Source organism: Mya arenaria, chromosome 17 (genome assembly GCF_026914265.1).
Source record: "Mya arenaria isolate MELC-2E11 chromosome 17, ASM2691426v1".
In the NCBI taxonomy this organism is placed as follows: domain Eukaryota; kingdom Metazoa; phylum Mollusca; class Bivalvia; order Myida; family Myidae; genus Mya; species Mya arenaria.
This window is the reverse complement of record NC_069138.1, coordinates 53,914,687-53,936,615: the sequence shown is the minus strand read 5'-3', so window position 1 is coordinate 53,936,615 and position 21,929 is coordinate 53,914,687. Positions and strand designations below refer to the sequence as shown.

General features: G+C 34.5%; 1 protein-coding gene across 2 annotated transcripts; it reads left to right on the top strand.

The window, feature by feature from the left end:
• The first annotated feature begins 413 nt into the window (after positions 1 to 413).
• On the top strand, positions 414 to 21,620 carry LOC128223701 (E3 ubiquitin-protein ligase COP1-like). Of its 2 annotated transcripts, none has more exons than XM_052933024.1 (21): positions 414 to 814; positions 1,777 to 1,836; positions 2,483 to 2,580; positions 3,019 to 3,089; positions 3,336 to 3,449; positions 3,888 to 3,956; positions 5,043 to 5,102; positions 5,387 to 5,428; positions 5,769 to 5,858; positions 8,783 to 8,894; positions 9,775 to 9,904; positions 10,225 to 10,368; positions 10,908 to 11,016; positions 11,832 to 11,913; positions 13,565 to 13,681; positions 14,242 to 14,359; positions 14,663 to 14,791; positions 16,238 to 16,322; positions 17,970 to 18,029; positions 18,465 to 18,509; positions 19,005 to 21,620. In XM_052933024.1, exons 1-21 carry the CDS (start codon positions 696 to 698, stop codon positions 19,020 to 19,022), a joined length of 1,872 nt encoding a protein of 623 aa, XP_052788984.1. In that variant the 5' UTR covers positions 414 to 695; the 3' UTR covers positions 19,023 to 21,620. The 2 variants fall into 2 exon arrangements, with proteins under 2 accessions (XP_052788984.1, XP_052788985.1); XM_052933025.1 differs by having other exon boundaries at positions 3,019 to 3,083; positions 19,005 to 21,619.
• The last annotated feature ends 309 nt before the right edge of the window (positions 21,621 to 21,929 follow it).

Below are 21,929 nucleotides of genomic sequence, written 5' to 3'. Positions count from 1 at the left end.
AAAAGTGATCGTAATGACAAAAACATCACTCAGAAACAGGTGTTTTTCAATTTTCGAATGCCGTTATATACCAAGAATAGCCAAACCGAAAATGTTTTGCTGCAAAATCAAGTATGGGGATGTGGATAAGGTGACCACTAAGGATCACTGCCCCTGCGAACCCCAATCATCCATCCTCATTCAAAATGTCTTATTTAATATTTCAAATTATGTTAATTCCAAAGTATATTGATTTTTATAAGCAAAGATTCAAGTGGAAGTTGGAACTAATAACGTTCTCCAAGACGGAAGTGCACCCTGTTTCACATTTTCCTATGGATAGCAGCAAAATTAGTATAATATAGCCTACTTTGTAGATATTACAGCTTAATTTTATTTACGAGCGGAAATTCATTTCACGCATGCGTGATTACTGCACGAACTTCACTGTAATAGTAAATAACAACAAAGATAACCTTGGTTTCACTTGCCCAGTACACGTTGCATTTTCAAAACCAATTGAATTCAATACAACAACGCAAACTTGATCAAAGTTGCACAAAGATTTTAATTTCTTTACATGCGTTTTGCAAAACGTACCGGTTAAAAAGCCCCATGTTGACATTCTGCACCCACACAAATTTATCAAAATGAGTAATAAAGAAAGAGGGTTGTGAACGTATTTTGTGCCATTTGACCTATTTCAAGTCTGGGCAATGGCTGGACGTACTCAACAAACAACTAGGCAGGTTGCAAAACCCAGAAAAAGGACACAGCCTCCTGTGTTCAATGGTGTTACAGGATCGTACGAAGACAAAGATAGTGACTTTCTATGGTAGGTATATTTCATGCAATTTGTTAACGGCAAAAGTTTGCATGGAGGAAATACCCATGTCCTCCGGGGCTCAAACCCATGTCAGCCTGAACACTGAATCTAACCACTGGAAAAGTAGCACAGCTCTACCCATTGAGTTTAGTAAGTGTTTTTTTAACCAGAAACACAAAACAACATTCATGTTCTTTAGGAGTCATTACCTGTTGCAAATTAAGACAATTGTTGTGTTTACTGCCCTGTATTTTGCTTGGGTAAGACTAGTTGTCCATTAAATCCAGTCAGTAAGAGTTGTGGGTTAGAACCAGCCGCCCAGTTAGCTCAGACGGTTAGAGCGCTGTGCTAGTGTTCAGACGGTCGTGGCTTAGAGCCCCACACTGGGCGCACTTTTCCTCCTAGGTTTACCTTACTGGTGGCAGCGGTAAACGGCGGGAGTGCCTCCGTCGACCTAAAAAGTTAATGGGGGGAGGAGTGTAGTGTGTCTGGGTTAGAACCAGCCGCCCGGTTAGCTCAGTTGGTTAGAGCTCCGTGCTAGTGTTCCGGCGGTCGTGGGTTCGGGCCCCAAACCGGGCGCACTTTTCCTCCTAGGTTTACTTTAGAGTATTAGTTATCTGACAGTCAGCTTCAAGCCCAGCACCAAAGAACATTTTCTTCATTGGGTTAATTAATACTGAACTGGTGTGAGGAGTAATAAACACTCCTGTCTGGAGTGAGCTTATTGGTTAATCAAGGGAGGATTCATATTACTACTAGTATGACAGGCAATCATAGGTTTAAGGTTTGCTCTGGTGCACTTTTTCAAGTTTTATCAAAGTTTTGATGAAAATTTCATAGCATTTACATTGTACTTCCATACTATAATAAAAATAATGACAAGTTGCTTCCAATGATGTGACTGGATGTAAAACAAAATAATTAGTGCAAAGTTTCTGATGATGGTCCAATTGCACACATTTTTATTTCAGCCCTATTTGCTTTGACCTAATTGAGGAGGCACATATGACCAAATGTGGACATACATTTTGGTAAGTGAGGACTGGTAGTAATCTGGACTCATTTTCTCAAAAATATTTTAGTATTTGCTTGTTAACATCCTTAACTTATTTAACCACATAACAGCCTGGCTTTAGTTAAAATTTTAAATTATCTTACTATGTTACAAAATGAATTAATGTCAATAGTTTTATGCATAAATAAGGATCTTTTCCAATTTATGTTTTCATTTAGCAGGGATGCCAATTTTCTTCTTTGCAGCTGATTTCCTCTTTTTTGGCCTCAAATCTTTAAAGTTAAATTTTTTGCCTTTAATCTGATCTTTACAAAAAATTATGTTTTGTATAAGTGTGATGGGGATCCTCTTATTTCATACTGGTTTCTTCTTTTTTTATAAGTTTGTGTTGGCATCCCTGATTTAAGTAATGAAGGCAAAATGAAATAGAATTTAAAATTGCCATATTCCTTGACGTTTACTACCTTATACTATGTTGGACTCAGTTGAGTAAGTATTCGAGATTTTTTTTTCAAAAGAAGAAAGACACTTTTCATAATCATGTTAAGACATTCATTGATGATGTTTTATTATTAATATGTATCCATAATTGAAAAATACCCATCATGTTCAGGGATCAGTATTATTTTTTGAGAAGTCTATTTAGTGGGTGTCTTTTTCAGCTACAAGTGCATCAAACAAAGTTTGGAAACAGCAAACAGGTGTCCCAAGTGTAACTTTGTCATTGAAAGTCAGGATCTGATTTTCCCCAACTTCATGTGTAAGTCAGTGATTTATTTTGAATCCAGAGAGCTTAACATGTGCGTCACCAGGATGCACTCTTTTAATAGTAAAACAAATATGTGCACAAAACTGTCTTTGGGACTCTCAGGTGTTTGCCTAAGACCAATAGTAATGAATAATGTGAGTTCAAGGAACGCATTTTAGCAGATATCAAACTGGTAATAAATTATTTTAATGCAGTAAAGGAAAATTAAAAAAATATGAAGAATTTCTTATCTCATTGTCAGATTGTTGCTTTGTTAATGACCAACATAAAAAGTAATGAAAATAAATGTCTTAATACTCTTCGGGTATCAATTAGTATTGTATACACTAATATGTTGCATGTGTCATCAGTGAAAATGCATTTGATTTAATTTGTTATAACACAGATATAGAAACTTTTTTGGTAAATTTTCAATGTTTCACTTTTCAGTGAATGAGTTGGTTCAGAAATATCGCAGTCGGCAAGATGACAAACGAATACGTCTAGACCATCAGGTAATGGTATGGCATGATTTGTTCTATGAAACTTACATACATACTTGATTAAATAGTTACTACTCATTTAAAGATAACACATTTAGCCTGTCTTTATATTAGGTTTATTATGCATCAAGTAAATCTGGTCGGAAACAAACACATTAGCTCAAATACCGTGTCAATTGATAGACAAGCACAAATATTCATCACGCATATGTTTGGACTAGAACAGTCTGCATTCATTTGCTATATAATGCCCCTATTACATAGAATGTACCTGGCTCCCTGGACCTGGCAGAGATGGTAATGGAGGAGAGTTTGGACCTTACTAATGTTAACAATCTCCTGGAACTGCTTCACAATCGCAAACAACAGCTGGAGGATGTAAGTCACTTTTGAAATGTTTAAAAGCAATGTTCTTAATTGCTCACATTTGGCAGTCCTTGGATTCACTTTAATATCTCATATTTAAACAATAATGATGGATTGATATATTTCTGAAATTCGCCCTTTGAAACTCACTTATTTCAGATTCAAGTAAGAACACTGTTTGGAAGATTAATGTTTTAAGTTTCAATTTGCAAGATTATGATTTGCATGTTAAAACAATATTTATCCCTCAAGATTTTAAAATTTGGGTATTAGTGTAAAATATATGGAAGCTGTTAATTTTTGTTCATCATTGACATCATTTCCTGTAAATGAAATCATTGCTGCTATGGCATACAACCTGATAAAGGCCAAGATGGCTGAAACATTGTTAAAATAAATGCATGAGTGTTCTGTTATAATTATTGTTATATACACACTATTTCAATACAGGATGGGAGGCTTGCTCAAAATATCGTGTTGAAAGACTTCCTTGTACAACTACGACAGAAGAAGCAAGAGGTTAGTGTTTTATTAAAGGAACTGCCTCATATTTTATTCTGGCAACACAATTTTAAAATTATGTTGAAATTTACTTGATACTCTGGTGAACAGATTTTTTTTTTAATTCAACCTCAACAGGGGTTGACACTAACTATTTTGGACCACTATCCCGAAGGAACACCAACATTTGCAATGTACAGGCCCATCTGAAAATCTACAGGCCCTTATATTAAAGTGTGTTTGTAATAAAGTGTAGCTAATATACCAAAAAGAAAGACTTAAAATACTGATTATAATAACAACAAACACAGAGTTGTTTGATTGAAATTTTACGAAAAATTGCCGATGTATTCTGTTTATATGGACCAACAGACTACGATAGGAATCATTCCACTGAACTTTAATTTGTGAGTTTATAACCTTAGTTTAAGAAATTGTTAATTTTATCATTTCAACAAAAAAAACATAGACTTCCTGGGTAGTCTGTGTCGAAAATTGCCACAAATTTTAAAACCTTGATTAAAACAGATACTTAAAAAAACTGACTCAAATTGAGCATAGACCACACAGCATTCCGAAGACAGGCGACCGTTCCTCGTTACTCCCCGTATGAAATATTGACTGGGGCGGAAAGAAATGGGAAAAAAAGAAGTCGAGGGATTCCATAAATATATATGTTTATTTTTAGAATTCAAGCTTTTTTCGAGACACAGTAGGTCAGTAAACTTTGCTTATTCACTGTCCCTGCCCATTTTTTACAGGCCACGGGACCGCGGGCCTGCGCTAGTGTCAACCCCTGCTCAAAAAAGTTTTTAATAGCAATACTTTTGGTAAACATAGCTTTAAATCAGATGTTTTTGATAATTGTTTACCATAGAGCACTTATTTGAACTTTTGTTGATATTCTATCATTAAAACAAGCATTTTTGGAAATTTCACACACATTTAAGTATTTTGATATCTGACCCTATAAAAACGTGAGCATAAAGCATATTTATATAAGCATATAATCCTATTATTGGTCAACTGATTGTTTGATTCACAACTGACCACTTGTCATTTGTTCAGTATTCATGAATATGAAAACTTTCTTGTTTATTTCAGCAACTAGGGAAACTGTCAAAGGAGATTTCAATACTTGATGAAGATGTTCAATCAATAGAGGTATGTATATATGGCTGAAATTTGAAAATATGTTAGCTGAAATATTACATATGCAGTGCTCCTCTGGGATGTTTAAATAATCCACTGATCTGCATGGACTAGGAGGGCAAGACAGTCAAACTCCAAGGAACTCAGTGTCATATTTCATTTCATGTCTATGACGATTAAATTCCACGGAGTAAAAGTTTTGTTGTGACTGTACTGTGCTTGTTTAAATTCATAAAGACATCCTTTATGCTGGTATACATGTACATGTAGTTAACTGTGTTCTACCTATTTTTCAGGAGAGAATAAATGAGCACAGAGAAAAATACCCTTACCTACCTGTAAGTTAACATAATAATCTTATAACTTGTATATTTTTAATTGTTTAGGGTTGAGACTTATGCTTAGTGAATTCCATACAGGAAAATAATTGTTCCGGCACAGATTGATATTTATTAAAAGGTCCATACTTAAAAATGCTGGTTTCGCTTTACTAGGTACATGTGTATTTCAAATAAATTGGTAAGGTTATCTTTTTCCAAGTAATATGTATTATGATGTAAGCAAGTATAAGGTCTGTGAGGTACAGACAACAATGTCTTCGCATAGTATATATTAGAAAACAGAAATCAATGATAATTGACTGGTTACAGTAGCCCCCATTGTGTGTATCTTTTTCAGGATCACCTTGTACCAAATAGCGTAGACCCCTCACTACCTGGAGGTAGTGGCCTGTCCAGTAGTCAGGATGGCTTCAATGGCAGTAAAAATGTATGTGCCTTTTGTTGTAAGGGTAAACATATCAAACACTTGTTGCTTAAATGCCATATATAGGGGACCTACATGTAACCCTATGCTGGATAATCTTGTAAAATTTTCAGTTAATGAAGAAAATTGAGTCATTTAACTTTAAACAAAATGTGTTGTCCTTTACTGAACTGATTATCATCATGAAATCTGCATAAAAGGAAATTATCTGTATGATGATCATGATGAACTATTTTTAGCTCGACTATTAGAAGAATAGGTGGGCTATACTACTTCCCCAGCGTCGGCGTACGGTTAAAGTTTTAGGGCAAGTTGGGATTTTCACTTATAAGTCCAATACCCTACATTCAATTGACTAAATACTTCACACAGTTGTTCAGGGCCATCACATGATGAGGTTAGATAACTCCACAGTGCTCCAGCCAGGATTTGAAAAGGGCAGGGTGGAGTTTTGAAAAGGGCAAGCTAGCTACATGAGTCGTATAGGGGCAATTGGGGGGGGGGGGTTCTCCCCCTAGAATTTGTTTTGTTTTCATACTTAATTTAAATCATTTTCCATCATTTTCAGGCTTAAACAAGATGTTGTTGTTTTTCTCTCAAAATTTAGAAGGGTGTGTTTGAATATCAAAATTAAAATTTGTCTCTTTGTCTGTGGTAGGATGATTGTACTTGTCTGGAGTCTTCTTAAGTCTAATGTCGCACATTTTACCTAAAATCTTGTTAAATGAATAGAAAAAAACACAAAGACAGTTAAACATTTGAAGCAATCAAATAAATACCAAACAAGTATGTAGGGGACGAATCTTAGTTTGTTACGATCGGGATTGGGTACGAATGTTATATTCAGCCTGGCTGTAATTTAGTTGTCTTTGGTGAAATAATGTTTAATATGCTGAAGTTTTAGATTAAAATGACAATAAAAATCACTGCCCTTGCTTAAAAAATCACTTTCAAAACATGGTACATTGATAAAATAACTCCGAAATTCGTTCTGACAAAATGGCGGTGGTTTTCGCGAATTTTGTCATGATCGTAGACATGATAGGTAAACGTAGCAATAAAGCATCAACATATTTTTGTGGGTTACAAAGAAATTTTCATCATGAATATTTTACAAATAAACTTTCAAAACATATACTGAAAAAGTGATGTATTTGGTTGTGTTAGTGCCAGCTTTCTTGTGTTTACAAATCGGCAGTGACCGTCTGCTTCAAATCATTAATGTTTAAAATGGCCAGTCTTGTCTGAACAATACAATTAACAATTATTTTAAAAGATTGAATTGTGCTTGACACCATTTTTCAACATCTCTTCGCATTTTCTATCGCATTCTACAAACTTTCATCATTGAATGAACGAGTTCTCAAAGTATATTCTGATTAGCTGACATTCAATAGCTCCGCCTCCTGCCGATGTTTCCATATTTGGCTCTTCCTAATTATTGGATAAGAAGATCGCCGATTATGAATACACAGGTCGTCTGCTCACTACACAAATACACAATAAGCTGTCATATGACTTGGACAAGGCACATGGGAAGATGAAAGGGCAATACGGCATATTTTAAGAAGTCAATGGGGGCATGGTGACACCTAGCGGGAACACTATTATCATAAGTGTTACTTAATTTGTCTCAATTATGACAGCGGATTAAGGGCTGTCGATCTTTCATAATGATTTAATTAGTAAATAGGGCACTTGTTAACGGGATAATTGGCGCTAATAGAGCATTTGTGAAAAGGGCACTACTCAAAAAGGGGGCAGGACGGTAAGAAAAGGGCCTGCACCATAGAAAAACGGGCTAGTTGGAGCACTGCTCCATATTATTCTTTACACAAATTATGGCCCCTGATTGACTATGGAACTTGGGTTAAAGTTTTAGGGCAAGTTGGAATATTTATAAATAACTTATATATCCTTTGTTCAATTGACTTAATACTTCACACAGTTGTTCAGGACCATTCCACAATGAGGTTACATAACTCCATATTATCCTAAATACAAGTTATGGCCCCTGATTGACTTAGGTTAAAGTTTTAGGGCAGGTTAAAGTCTTAGGGCAAGTTGGGATTTTCACTTAAAACTCCAATACCATTCATTCAATTGACTTAATACTTCACACAGATGTTCAGAGCCATCACATAATGAGGTTAGATAACTCCATATTATCTTTTATACAAAGTATGGCCCCTGATTGACTATGGAACTTAGGTTAAAGTTTTAGGGCAGGTTGGGATATTGTTTAATAACTTCTATACCCTTCATTCAATTGACCTAATACTTCACACAATTGTTCAGGACCATCACCCAATGAGATTACATAACTCCATATCCTTAATACAAGTTATGGCCCCTGATTGACTTAAGTTAAAGTTTTAGGCAAGTAAAAGTTAAGGGCAAGTTGGGATTTTAATGAAAAAAAACTTCTATACCGTTCATTTAATGCACTTAATAAAATTCAAAATTATTTGCGACCATCTTACAACAAGAAACATAACTCTGTTTTAAGCCTAAATACAAGTTATGGCCCTTGAATTTTTTTATTTTTTTTTAAATTTCCGTTGAGAGGCATATTTGTATATTCTTAACCACATTTTCTTAATGGGAAATCAAGTTATTTGAAAGACTTGCGTCATTGTTTGGGCAGGCTGGTGGGAGGGCAGCATCAAAGTCACCTTGTGTATCAAATAATTTTAGTTAGGTTTGACATAAAGAGACCAAACTTGGTATTATTACATCATTATTGTATTCTAAGTCAAAGCAGCTAAGTCGAGCGCACTGTCTTATGACGGCTCTTGTTTATTAAGTAATATCAAGATTACGTCAAAATTTGGCTTAATGTAATAAGCCACTTAAGCTTGTTAAGACCCTTCATAGAGACCTTGGTACTGATTGTGTAAATGTTATACATTTTACTATATTTTCAGTCAGGCAAACAGTGGTTACGAACATCTATGGCAACTCGGAGAAAGAAAGTGAACCAACATTTCGATGATCTACACCAATGTTACTTCAGCATTAGAAATGATGTGTTTTCTGGTAAGATTTGGTTTGTAGGTCTGTTTTTCAAAAGTATGTATATAGTGAAACCTGGTTATTAGACTAACGTATGTCTTTGTTCCGGTGGCGGGCGGCATCAAACTTATCTATAAAACTTAATAACTTGTAAGGTTTGAGATATCTTGACCAAACTTTGTATATAGGGAGAATTTATGGAGACCTTTCATGGGATTGCCCTAGAGTCGAGGTCACTGTAACTAAATATAGAAAAATGGTTGAAACAGAATATCATTAGTTAGGATTGACATATCTTGACTTAACTTTGTATTTATGAAGAGTTTATGGAGACCTTTCATGGGATTGCGTTTGGGGCCCCTATCATCAAGACCAAGGTCACTGTTACTAACAATAGAAAAACAGTTGAAACTGAATGACTTGAGCTAGGGTTGACATATCTTGACCAAACATATATAGGAAGGTTTTATCGATATCTTTCATGGGATTTTGTTGGAAGCCCCAATGGTCAAGGTCACTGTTTCTAATAATAGAAAAATGGTTGAAACTGTATTACATTAACTAGGTCGACTTATATCTTGACTAAACTTTGTGTTTAGGAAGAGTTAAGGCAGCCTTTCATTGGATTGCGTTTTGGGCTCCTGGGGTCAAGGTCAAGTTCAAAAGTTTACTATTCCTGTGTTCAGGTGGCATGTTCGGTAATTCGTCATGCCTGTGACAGCTCTAGTTGTATATACTGTCTGTGAGACCTTCATATACTGTTACAAACTCTACTATTAGAGGGGAAATATTTCTAGAGCTAGCCTGCTTGATTGATAGATCTCTTCAGGCAAATACTCAACAGTTTGTTCAAACAGTTCCATTAAAACCTCATATATAATCTACACATATTTTGTTTCTTCAGATAGTGATGGAGGTGGTCTGGATGAATTTACAGAAAGCCTGTCAAAGTTTACCAGATTCTCGTCATTTCGACCCCTGGCCACTCTCTCATACACCAGTGATATCTACAATAGTTCCAGTATTGTCTCAAGGTAAAGGTTACCTGCAGTCGTGCCAATAATTATTACATCTTTAATTGTGATGATATTGATACTTTTTGTATAGTTAACTTTGAGAAGTGATATCTTTAAATTGTTTAAACTTTTATAATATCCCCATTACTACAAGTTAAAGAACAACAAACCTATTTTAATACTGGTTTTCTAGGAAGGGCTGAAAACTAACGTTGTTAATACTTGGAAGTATACATGAGTAAAATAAAAACATATATATACGTAATAAAAATAAATATATGTATACAAAAGTAAAATAAATACATATGTGTTATGCAAAATATCATTTCTGGCTCCAGTATAGAGTTTGACCGTGACTGTGACTTTTTTGCGATTGCCGGGGTGACAAAGAAGATAAAGGTGTTTGAATATGGGACTGTGGTAAAGGATGCCGTAGACATTCACTACCCCATCACGGAGATGACGTGTAACTCAAAAATCAGGTAAATGAAGACCAGTGTGACAGGCTGAACTTTTAAAAACTTCAGCTTTAAGAGCATGATTTATATACAAATGAGACACATAGTTTTGAAAAAAAAACAGCCCTAAATCAAACTGCATTTTCAAGTCAAGAAACTATTTTTTTTATCCCTGATTGTTTTTCAAAGAAAAAGTAGAGGTATTGTGATTGTCATCAGCATCATAATGCCTAGACTCAAAACCATGGCCATTACTTGGCCAAATTTGTTCACGATAATAAAATGAAACTTGATAAACATGTTGCCAGTGTGATACACATATATAAAGGAAGGCCCATAACTCTGGCTTTGATAATTATTAAGTTATGCCCCTTTATTGATCGGAAAGAAATACGGATAATCACTGGTATTCGCCCCCTTGTTTAATTTTATTAACTTATTAAAATAAAAGAAAAGTTTAAAATCAAAGAGGTACTCCCTGATTTAAATACTGAAGAATACTAAGAAAAAGAAATAACTTATGATGTAACTGTTTAAACAAGAACATTATCTTCTGTTTACAGTTGTGTAACATGGAGCTCATACCACAAAAATATGCTGGCCAGTGCAGACTATGAGGGGGCTATTACATTATGGGATGCTTTCACTCAACAAAAACTAAGACTTTTCCAGGTAAACCTTCGTAAGATCATTTATGTTTGTACTACCTTAGATATCATGGTATCAAATGTATAAATTATGACTACCTTGAGCAACGCCTGATAAGTGTATTCTTGGACCAAGATCACAATTGCGTCTCTTTGTTTAAAACCTCTTTATGAAGTTAGTGAAATCCAGGGGTTCTAAAATTTGGGATTAATCCTGCACTCGGGATTGAGAGCTTTTTACTTCAGTCTAAGGAAGGTTTTGAAAAATGTTTTTCCTGGACGTAGGAAGTACCTTGCAATGAATATGAATGATTTTGAAAACAAATTCAAAAAGGAGTGGAAGCTCCTTTACCCTGCCTTGCCGTTTGGCATACATCGCTCATACTCAAACAGACCTGTGGCTATTATTCAGACAATTATCAACAGTTGGAATCTCTTGGAAATCACCTATTACTTAGTATAGTTTCAGCCCCTGTGATTGTTTAAATTTAAAATGTGTATAAAAGTTTTATAATCCATAAGTCTTTGTATCAATTGCAGTATATCTTTACATTGATTCTTGCAGTTAGTTAAACAATCATAGATATTATGAAGTGTCCAAACCTGAGTCAATTGAAATGTTGCAAAGTGACTTGGATTTGAATATTCATAACACGAATGCCAAAATTTTAAGACTATTCGGAAACCCTTGACAAAATTCACATCTGAGAATATTGAAATCTCTTAAATTCTAGAGTACCGTGAGTGCACTATTTCCAGTGTTGGAAACATATTACTTGAAACACACTGTTCAAATAATAAATTCAGTGCTAACTGCTTAGATTAACTGTTGAATTTCAGGAACATGAAAAGCGGTGTTGGAGTGTTGATTTTAACAGAATGGATCCACAACACATTGCGTCTGGGTCAGATGATGCAAAAGGTATGCATTTCAAAGTACCTAGGCTAGTGAATAAAACATTAATGCAAATTGACATTTATTTGCTAGTCCATTTTTTGGGGGAGAAAAGTTTTGTAATAGCCTTAACATCATTGTTGTTCAATATAATTGAACTAGGTACTCATAATGTTTTGTAGTAATGCCCCTGGTTCGGCAGAAAAACAACAACAGACATGGATTGCCTTTTGCACTATGTCATATTTCAGTATAATTGTGGTCTACAAAAAGGAGAATTTTATGAGTAAAGAAGCAAAGACAAATGTTTGCTGAATGAAGTTAAATCCTGGCAGTAGATACCATTTGGCATATTGCTCTATTTTTAGCCGGATTTTTCATAAAAAAACTACGGGTTATAGAATGGCGTATACTGGACGGGCGGGCGGTTTATGTTAACAATTCTGCGTTAAACTTTTCATTTTATGTAATAAAATCAAGAGTTTTTATCCAATGGTTATCAAACTTGGTCAGACTATTTGTCGGCATGTTATCTTGAATATATATGAATAAAGGTAATCTCGGATCAAAAACTAAGTCACTAGGTCAAATCTTTTGAAGAAGTATTTCACGGTAAAAAAATTCAACAATTGTTATCAAATCTTCATGATACATGGTCAGAATGCTTGTCTGCATTATATCTTGCATATCATTTAATATGGGTCAACCTGGGTCGAATTCTAGGTCACTAGGTCATATCTTAGGAAAAATATTTCCACTTAATAAAGTCAACATTTTTTTTCATATTTTGATGAAACTTGGTCAGAATATTTGTCTGCATAATATCTTGCTTATTTTTTATATCAGTCAAATTCTAGGTCAAATCTTAGGAAAATCTCTCAATATCATAAATTCAACAATTTTTGTCAAATCTTTATGAAACTTGGTCAGAATATTTGTCTGCATAATATCTTGAAAGTTTTTTAATATGGGTCATCCCGGGTCAAAATCTAGGTCACAAGGTCAAATCTTAGGAGAAAGAATTCTACAGTCATAAAAATTCATTATTTTTTGTCAAATCTTTATGAAACTTGGTCAGAATATTTGTGAATATGGGTCACCTCAAATCAACAACTAGGTCACTAGGTCAAATCTTAGGAAATATTTTCCTGATGTCATAAAAAAATGAAATCTTAGATGATAAAGTGTGTCATCTAGGGTCAAAAACTAGGTCTCTGGGACAGATCTTATTGGAAAAGCTGATGTATTTATAAAATGTTCATTTTTCCTCACACAAATGGAATAGTTTCTGTTGATCAGGTTATTTGTATGAACGATATCTCCAATAAGTATAAATATGGGTCTTTTTGGTTAAAAATGCTAGGTCACCAGCTCAAATCCTATGTTTGCAAAATTGCATCGTCAAGTAAAAAATCTGGCTTTAGTGTCTTGTATGATTTGTGTGAAGACCCCATGTACCCAGAATTGAATTAAGAAAACAACAGAGAAACAAAAACTGCAATGTAACAACATTAAGTTTATATTTAAAAGGATTTTCAAAGGGATCATGAGCTTTTCCTACCTTAGTCACAGACCTTTCTCAGATGTTGGCAAGGTCGAAACTAAACCTGACTGTTGATCTCTTCTGAAAAATTCCTCTTTTCCATGATCTTAACGATCGCTTGGTTGAACATTTCAGTGAAGCTTTGGTCCACAAACAAGGAGAATTCTATAATGAGTATAGAAGCGAAGGCGAATGTTTGCTGCGTCAAGTTTAACCCTGACAGTAGATACCATCTGGCATTTGGTTCTGCAGGTAAGACTTTTTTTCACATTAAAACATAGAACTTAATGTTAGTGCTATGGTAAACACACTTCTTTCCAAGGTGTCCTAGGCTTGATTCCTGGTATAGGCTGATTGAATTTGGTTGGTGGTGACTAAACTAGACAATTTGGTACTCTGGTTTTCCATACTACACCAAACTACTATCTTGCATAAGATCTTGACAATGAGACAGAAATTATATAATGTTATTATAACTTGTTTCACAAGATTATAGAATAAAAACAAAATCAATAACAGTGTATTTCAGTTTTAGACACTAACTGTTTTAGTCCCTGGACTACATACTTACAAATTTTAGCAGTCTGAGGAGTCCAGCATGTTTGTCTGTTTGTGTGTCTGTCTGTCACAAATTGTGTCCGCCAGATTTCTTGAACCACTGAAAGGATTTTGAAAAAAATACCCACAAATGTTCACAATATTGAGGTGATGTGCAGAGCGCATGCCACAGTGAGCTTGGTTCATGGCCAAGGTCACACTGAAAGGTCGAAGGTAAAACTAGATATTACACTTCTATCATTATTCTATTACAGATCACTGTGTCCACTACTATGACCTGCGCAACCCGAAACAAGCAGTGAATGTTTTCAAAGGTCACAAAAAGGCTGTATCATACACAAAATTCCTCAACCACACAGAACTGGTCTCAGCGTATGTAGACTTATAAAAAAAGCCTAGTTCCTGTTTAGTCAAAAGCAATGTTGTAAATGTTGTTCATACTTGATGGAAACCAATATGAAATGATGCTTTATACATTTGCATGTTAAACATCCTACAATTAGGAGTTTTATTTCACATTGTTTCAGTTGGAGTACTGTTAGTTTAAACATATTTTATTCAACATAAATATCAAACCTTGCGACATTTTATATCACAGTATTAGGTACATTGTATAATTAAATGGATTGAAACGAAATCAGAGCTTGAATACTACTAAACATTTACTGTTTACAGATCAACAGATAGTCAGCTCAAGTTATGGACCACGGGTAAATCTACATCTGTACGTACATTTAATGGGCACATAAACGAGAAGAACTTTGTAGGCCTAGCAACGGATGGAGATTATGTAGCTTGTGGTAGGTTATTGTTTCAAATTTGACAGGTAAAATCTAAAATAAAGAAGCAAGCCTCTTGATCTGACTCCATGAATTATAATCTTTAAGGTAGCATTGACTTAAGGTTGACCAAAGCATAGGGCATTACTGTAACAGTGAGCTCAGGAGCTCAGAATTAGTCCTGGCCCCAATTTCTCGAAACTTCTTAAGCTTAACAGGCTTAAGTCGCTTATTTCAATTAGCCAAAATACATACTGAAAATGGATTTTAATAAATGAAAAATGGTTTATTCTGATAATCATAAAGATTATTCCTACATAATTTCCAGAATTTCTTGAAGAAGTAAATATAACACATTTTATAGAACAACAAAAATAGTGAGATTAGCTTAATCCTGTTATAAGGGACTTAAGAAGTTTCGAGAAATTGGGGCCAGATATTAAGACTGAGTGTTTTTAACTTCAGACTATTGTACCATTGTGAAGATAGTTTTTTCTTGGAAGTTTGCACCAATAACAGTAGGTAGTACTTTGAAACAAGTATAAATGATTTTGGAAACAGTTTCCAATGGGTATTAGCCCATTAACCCTGCTGTGGGCACAAATATCTAGTAATTAACACATTGCAGGCAATTTGTCCAGATTGACATTTATCAGCTGTTAGAACTCCTTTTGTTTACAACAAATATGTACATGTACATTTATTAAGTTGCAAATGAACATGATTGTTTTAAACAGTTATGAATGCTGGAATTCATATTTTCAAGTTCATGAAATACAATGATTGACAGTCATCGAAATAGCCCATTTGGATGAAGAAGAAGAAAGTTTATTCAAGGAAATATGACACACAATATACATTTGAAATAGGCCAACATGACCCGTGATCAAATTTATCGAATACAATAGCTTACGTATACAAATTCAAATTCAAATAGCGAACATGTAAACAAGTATAATTGTATCAAATAAATAGCAGCTGTACCTAGGAGAGTTTGATATACATTATACATATCATAAATACATAAATGATCTTAACTATGAAATATTATATTTATATCATAGTATTAACAACAGTGTCTATAGAATTTGATGAACACACCCATATTCTGACACTAGTGCTAGCTTTTCAACATGCCCAGCAACCCTGCTATACATAATCAAGAATTTGAGCAAGCCCAGAACACATTTAACCAGTCCTGGGCTTGGTGGATTTGTGCTCATCTTGACCATTGCATTGATGATTTTAAAATTTGCATGTCCAAGTTTAATAATTAACATTAATCAATATTCATGTCAGTGTGTTAATATCTATTTGTTAACATCCTTTTCTGCTCTTTTATTAAGAGAATTGTAAAGAATATGTTTTTTAAAATACTACACATAATTTAAAAGATATTTTCACAATTATTCTGCCATACTTGTGTCTACAAAATGTCAGTAATATGTGTATTTTGTCTGTCTTCAGGTAGTGAAAATAACTCCCTGTACATCTATTACAAGGGCCTATCAAAACAGCTGCTCACATACAAGTTTGACACTGTCAGAAGTGTACTGGTAAGTTACTTCACTCCCTGTGTACTGTCAGAAGTGTACTGGTAAGTTACTTCACTCCCTGTGTTACAATACATTATCACAATAATTGTCTTTTTAGCTCGACTATTCAAAGAATAAGGAGAGCTATCCTAGTCACCCGAGTGGCGGCGTCGGCGTAACCACTTATATTAATGTTTTTGTAAGAGTTTTTGTACAACCTCAAATATTTTCAAAGTCCATTGACATCTGGCTTTGAAACTTTGCACACTTGTTCACCATCATGCCCGCAACCTGTATACAGGAGGAGGTAACTCTATCAAGCATTTTGTCAAAATAATGCCCCTTTTTCTACTAAGAATTTACATTAAAGTTTGCATACCACCTCAAATATTTTCAACGTCCATTGAAATCTGGCTTTGAAACTTTGCACGCTTGTTCACCATCATGCCCCCAACCTGTACACAGGATGAGGTAACTCTATCAAGCATTTTGACAAAATTATGCCCCTTTTTTGACTTAGAATTTACGTTAAAGTTTGCGTACCACCTCAAATATTTTCGAAGTCCATTGACATCTGGCTTTGACACTTTGCACGCTTGTTCACCATCATGCCCCCCAGCCTGTACACAGGAGGAGGTAGCTGTATCAAGCATTTTGACAAAATGATGCCCCTTTTTCGACTTAAAATTTATGTTAAAGTTTGCATACCACCTCAGATATTTTCCCTTCATTTTATGTAAATATCTCAGCACATCATGTATTGCATTGAAATCTAATCTAACAGTGATCCATGCATGTTTCGCCAAAACTTTTCAATCCATACATCGAAAAACGGCGGAATAGTCGAGCGCGCTGTCCTTTTGACAGCTCTTGTTTAATCAGGTATATGAGTAAAACCTAGGTTATACAATTCATGACCATGCTTCGCCATTCTTAGTGGGATTTTAAGATAACTTTCCACAAGTGCTTAAAGTTAATGTTTGTAGATCAAAGGTCAAGGTTACACTTAAGGATCATTGGTTGAAATTCATTGTTATTTGGCTTGTCAAGGCTGTCACTTGGCCATGCATAGGGGGAGTTTCAAGATAACTTAACATGGATGTTCTCCAACACAATGTCTCAAGTGCATGACTCAGTCTGTACGTCAAAGATCACCCTTACAATTAATTGATCAAAACCTGTTGCATTTTAGCTTCTCAGGGGTATTACTTAACAATTATTGTAGGGTTTGAAAATAACTGCACTAGGGTTGCATTCGAATGGCAAAATTGATATGTGAATGTTCGGTAATTCCTTTGATCGATTTTTCGATTAGTGAAATAAATATTTAAGAAATGTAGTAATTTACTATTATTATTCGCTACTGTTATAGTGGGGGCTTTTGTTTTAACTAGGTCCACAACCTTTCAGAGAAGTGTTTCGTCATTTCTAGTCAGTACCAGGCTTGCCATTGTTGGCCTTTCGCCAACAAAGCTGAAGCATATCTAATCAACATACAGAGTTACCATTGTCCATCTCATAGCTATATAATTGACTATCTGATCACACAAAGTGAAAACCTCATTGCATTGCTGCATAGCTAGTTTCAAAACTGCAAAACAAAGTCTACCATTAGCGGCTGTATTTTAGGAACCAACAATGTGAAATTCTTTTGTTTTTGCTCTTCAGGACAAAGAGAAAAAGGAGGATGACTCCAATGAGTTTGTCAGTGCTGTTGCCTGGAGACCTGTAAGTACATGTGCTTTACCCTAAATACTCATATGCCATCAATACATAAAATCATTCATAGAAATCAGACTTGTGGAAAAGCATGTCGAATTCTTACACAAGCGCTTTGCATATAAATCAATCAAGACACACTATTTTATTAAGCCTAGAAACCATTTACCAGTGCTGGGCTTGCGGGCTCATCCTAATTTTGACCACTGTAAAATAACTGATTTATCCCCATAAAAGGGATCATATGAATAGAGTTTATGTCATATACATGTATTAGCAGTTAGAATTAATGATTTACTAAAGAGCTCCATGTAGTTTGAAATGTGCATGTATTGTGTATCCAGTTTGTTTCATACATGTTCATAAACAGTTTGACTACTTTAGTGTTGCATGTAAGCTTTGAAAACAACAGATGTGGTATTTAATTGAATGAATCTCTTCCAGGGTTCAAATGTGGTTGTTGCTGCAAATAGTCAGGGTACAGTTAAGGTAAGGCAGTTTGAAATGAAATTATCAACTCAATTGAATGATCAGTAATCAAAATTTGAAAAAATGAGAAGAGTCATTTAGAGATTAGTGTTTGTTATTTGTTTTCATATTTTTATACACTCATTTATAGAACAAGACATATTATAATTTCACCTGTGGCATTAGGGTGGGTGGGCAGCATCAAGTATGTTGTAAAATCAATAATTTCAGAAGCATTTGTCCAATCAAAATCAAATTTGGTCAGTATGTGTAAAGGCAGAATATCTTGTTCAGGTTTGATATCCTGCCCTCAGTCACTCCAGAGTTATGACCCTTGATTTAGCTAAAACGTGAAAAAGATGGGCGTACTAGGCGACGGTCGGAACTCTTGTTCTTTATCTTCACATACACCTATATTGTAGAAATACTGTTAAATTTGATTGAAATTTTAAAGAAAAACACTTCATCAACAATCAAATTGCTATTATTTAAAATAATGCTTTTTATCTTTTTCAGGTTCTTGAACTAGTCTAGATGTGTTTTCCCCACCATGCAATTTATATATCAGACCTCACCACAACCTTCTGACCTCAGTGACTTTGTGTTTCTATGGAAACTCAGATCTAATGGTAGTAAACTATTAGAGGCAGCATTCATATAGTTACCATGCCATGGAAACAGCAATAAAAAAATAGCGTTCTAATGATGGAAAATAGTAGTAAAACCATTGAAACAGTATTCCAAAGCTATGGAGGAAACATTCATTCATGGTAAAAATAGTGTTCTAATAATAGAACATGTTGTAAACCCATGGAAGTATCATTCTTATTGTAGTACGGCTATGGAAACAGTGTTAGCATGCTATGGGAGGCGCATTCAGTCATGGTATTGAAGCAGTCATGGTAAAATTAGTGTTCTAACAATAGAAAATGTTGTCAGCCCATGGAACCAGCATTCTTATGGCTGGACACAATATAATGCTACAGAAACAGAGTTCTAATGTTAGAAAAGATCGTTATGCAGGGATTAAAGGCTGAAAACAGTGTCCTGCCATGGAAACAGAGTCTCATGGAAGCAAAGCATGGAAACTTCACTTGTATGATAAAAACCAAGGAAAAGCATAATGAATAGAAAACAATAGACACGGTGATTTTCATGATAGCAAAACAAGGTCACACCATTACACAACCTTGCTATTCCTAACTATGAATTATTGTCAGAGTGCTTGTTAGAATATGTTGTTGTTCTTTACCAGTGAAACAGGAGCCTAATGACAGAAAAGGACATTCATGTAATGCTGGATTTCATGAGGGCAGAGTGAGGCTACAAAAATAGCAAGGTGCAGCATCCTCTTTTAACTCCTGAGCTCAAAACCTACATTAATTTCTTATCAAATCTGTATGTTTAGAAAGGAATGCATTAGTTCACATTCGCTTGTGGTGGTGTGTAAAGTTTAGTAAAAGGAAAAATAACTCCTCTCATAGACCCATGGTATTTCTTTCCAGTTAATATAGCAAGATTTCTTTGTGTCATTGTTAAATGTTATTTCAGGACCATTTGGAAATGGTGATTTGTATCTTTGGTCTAAATTTCCTAGTTTATTTTTGCTTATGATGGTGTTATCAACTCATCATTGTTTTTTTTGACTGACATGTTGTTTTTAAGTTCTTTAAAACTAGAAAATATCTATGATTTTTTACCTGCAACATTTTGTGATGTTTACTTTTCAAGTTTTGTTTCATCAACATTTGAAGAGGCATTCAGTTATTTAAAAAATACACATGTAATCCTAACAATTTCAAAAACTGTAACAGCGATTGTTTTGGATTTTTTCCTTCAAAAATGGGAATATTTTCTGAAAAGATCAGGCTAAAATAGTTGATATATTAATATAACGTTTTGATGCATACAAAATACTGTACCAGAGATGGTCATTTAAAGGTCTTTATTTATCAAAAAAATACATTGGACATTGGATTTTTTGTTCATTCACGAAACTCTGCCTACTGAAATGGGACAAGTTTAGTAAGTTTATGAAAAAAAAAATTATGTCACTTTGTTTGCATGTGTGGCATTTTGTAAACTATCTTACTACTGTCAAAAGATTTTTTTTATATATACATTGCTCATGTCACTTAAGATGTCTCAAGATGGAAAAAAATAAACACCAATAGATACAGAATTTTACATATCCAGAAGACTGCCTCTTCAAACAGTGAAACGATTGTACATGGCTCAATACAAGTATGTCGCTCTACCAAATGCATTTTTTTATGAGATACAGTCGAAACCTGTTGGCTCTATATCATATCGCTTGGCTCGATTTCCTCGTTGGCTCGAACTGGATGTAAAAGATTGATTTTGTTCAATTCTTTGTTAGCATTCCTGCTTGGCTCGATATTTGCGAGGTTCGAAGTATTTTGGCTGATCCCTGTGACATCAAACCAATGGGTTTCGACTGTACATGTATTTATTTATGTTATAAAGAGAAATGTTAATCAAAACATGGAATGGCTGGATTTGATATTTTATATTATGTGCTATTGTTTTGGGGTACTTATTAAAATGTTTTTGTTTTTTGTTATCAAACAGTACATTGCATAAGAAAAATGAAGTTCCGATTATGATAGTTTATGAGTGATGTCAGCGTGAGAACATGTTACTGAGAAAAACTTATATTGCATAACATCACTTTGGGGAAAATTATTACCATATTTTCGATTAAAATCTTTGATCGTAATTGAAAAACTGTTCATGTATTTAACTGCTCAAGCTTTTTTAACATGGTCTAATTAAGTACCCATATACTCACACATGTGGCCAGCTGATAGACTCTAACTGAAATATTTGTTATTTACAATGAACAGGACTCTAACTGAAATATTTGTTGAGTTATTTATCTTGAACAGGATAATAAAGGGGGAAATTGCATTTTATCCTCAGTGAGTGTTCATGTTTAAATGTGTTACATTGTATTATACAGTCATAGTCATTTGAAGTTATTTTTTGTTTTCTGTCAAACAGGATTTGTGATATTTGAAAAAGAAATGATGATTTTAAGATAATAAATTTGAAAGAAAAATGTTTTAGTTCATCGATTACTGACACTTGTGAAGGTAAATAGTTGGTTGTCCTAAGCCATTTTAGCTGATCGAAAATCTCCTCATATGAAACTATGTGGACGAGTTACAATGCGCATGTGTAGCTCCATAACCCTGGCTATAATAGTTGTAGAGTTATTCCCATTGACTTAAACAGTTGAATCAGTGAAGTCTCGAAGTTTTAGCCCTTACAACACACGTAAGAATTTGTTTTTCTGAGTCTGGAGCTCAACCCCACGACGTAAGTGAATATGCCCAATGGTTCAATAAGTGTAAGGATTGGGATTTTCGGTCCTTTGTCATCCCTAGGTATAAAATCCCCGATACTCGAATCAGATCT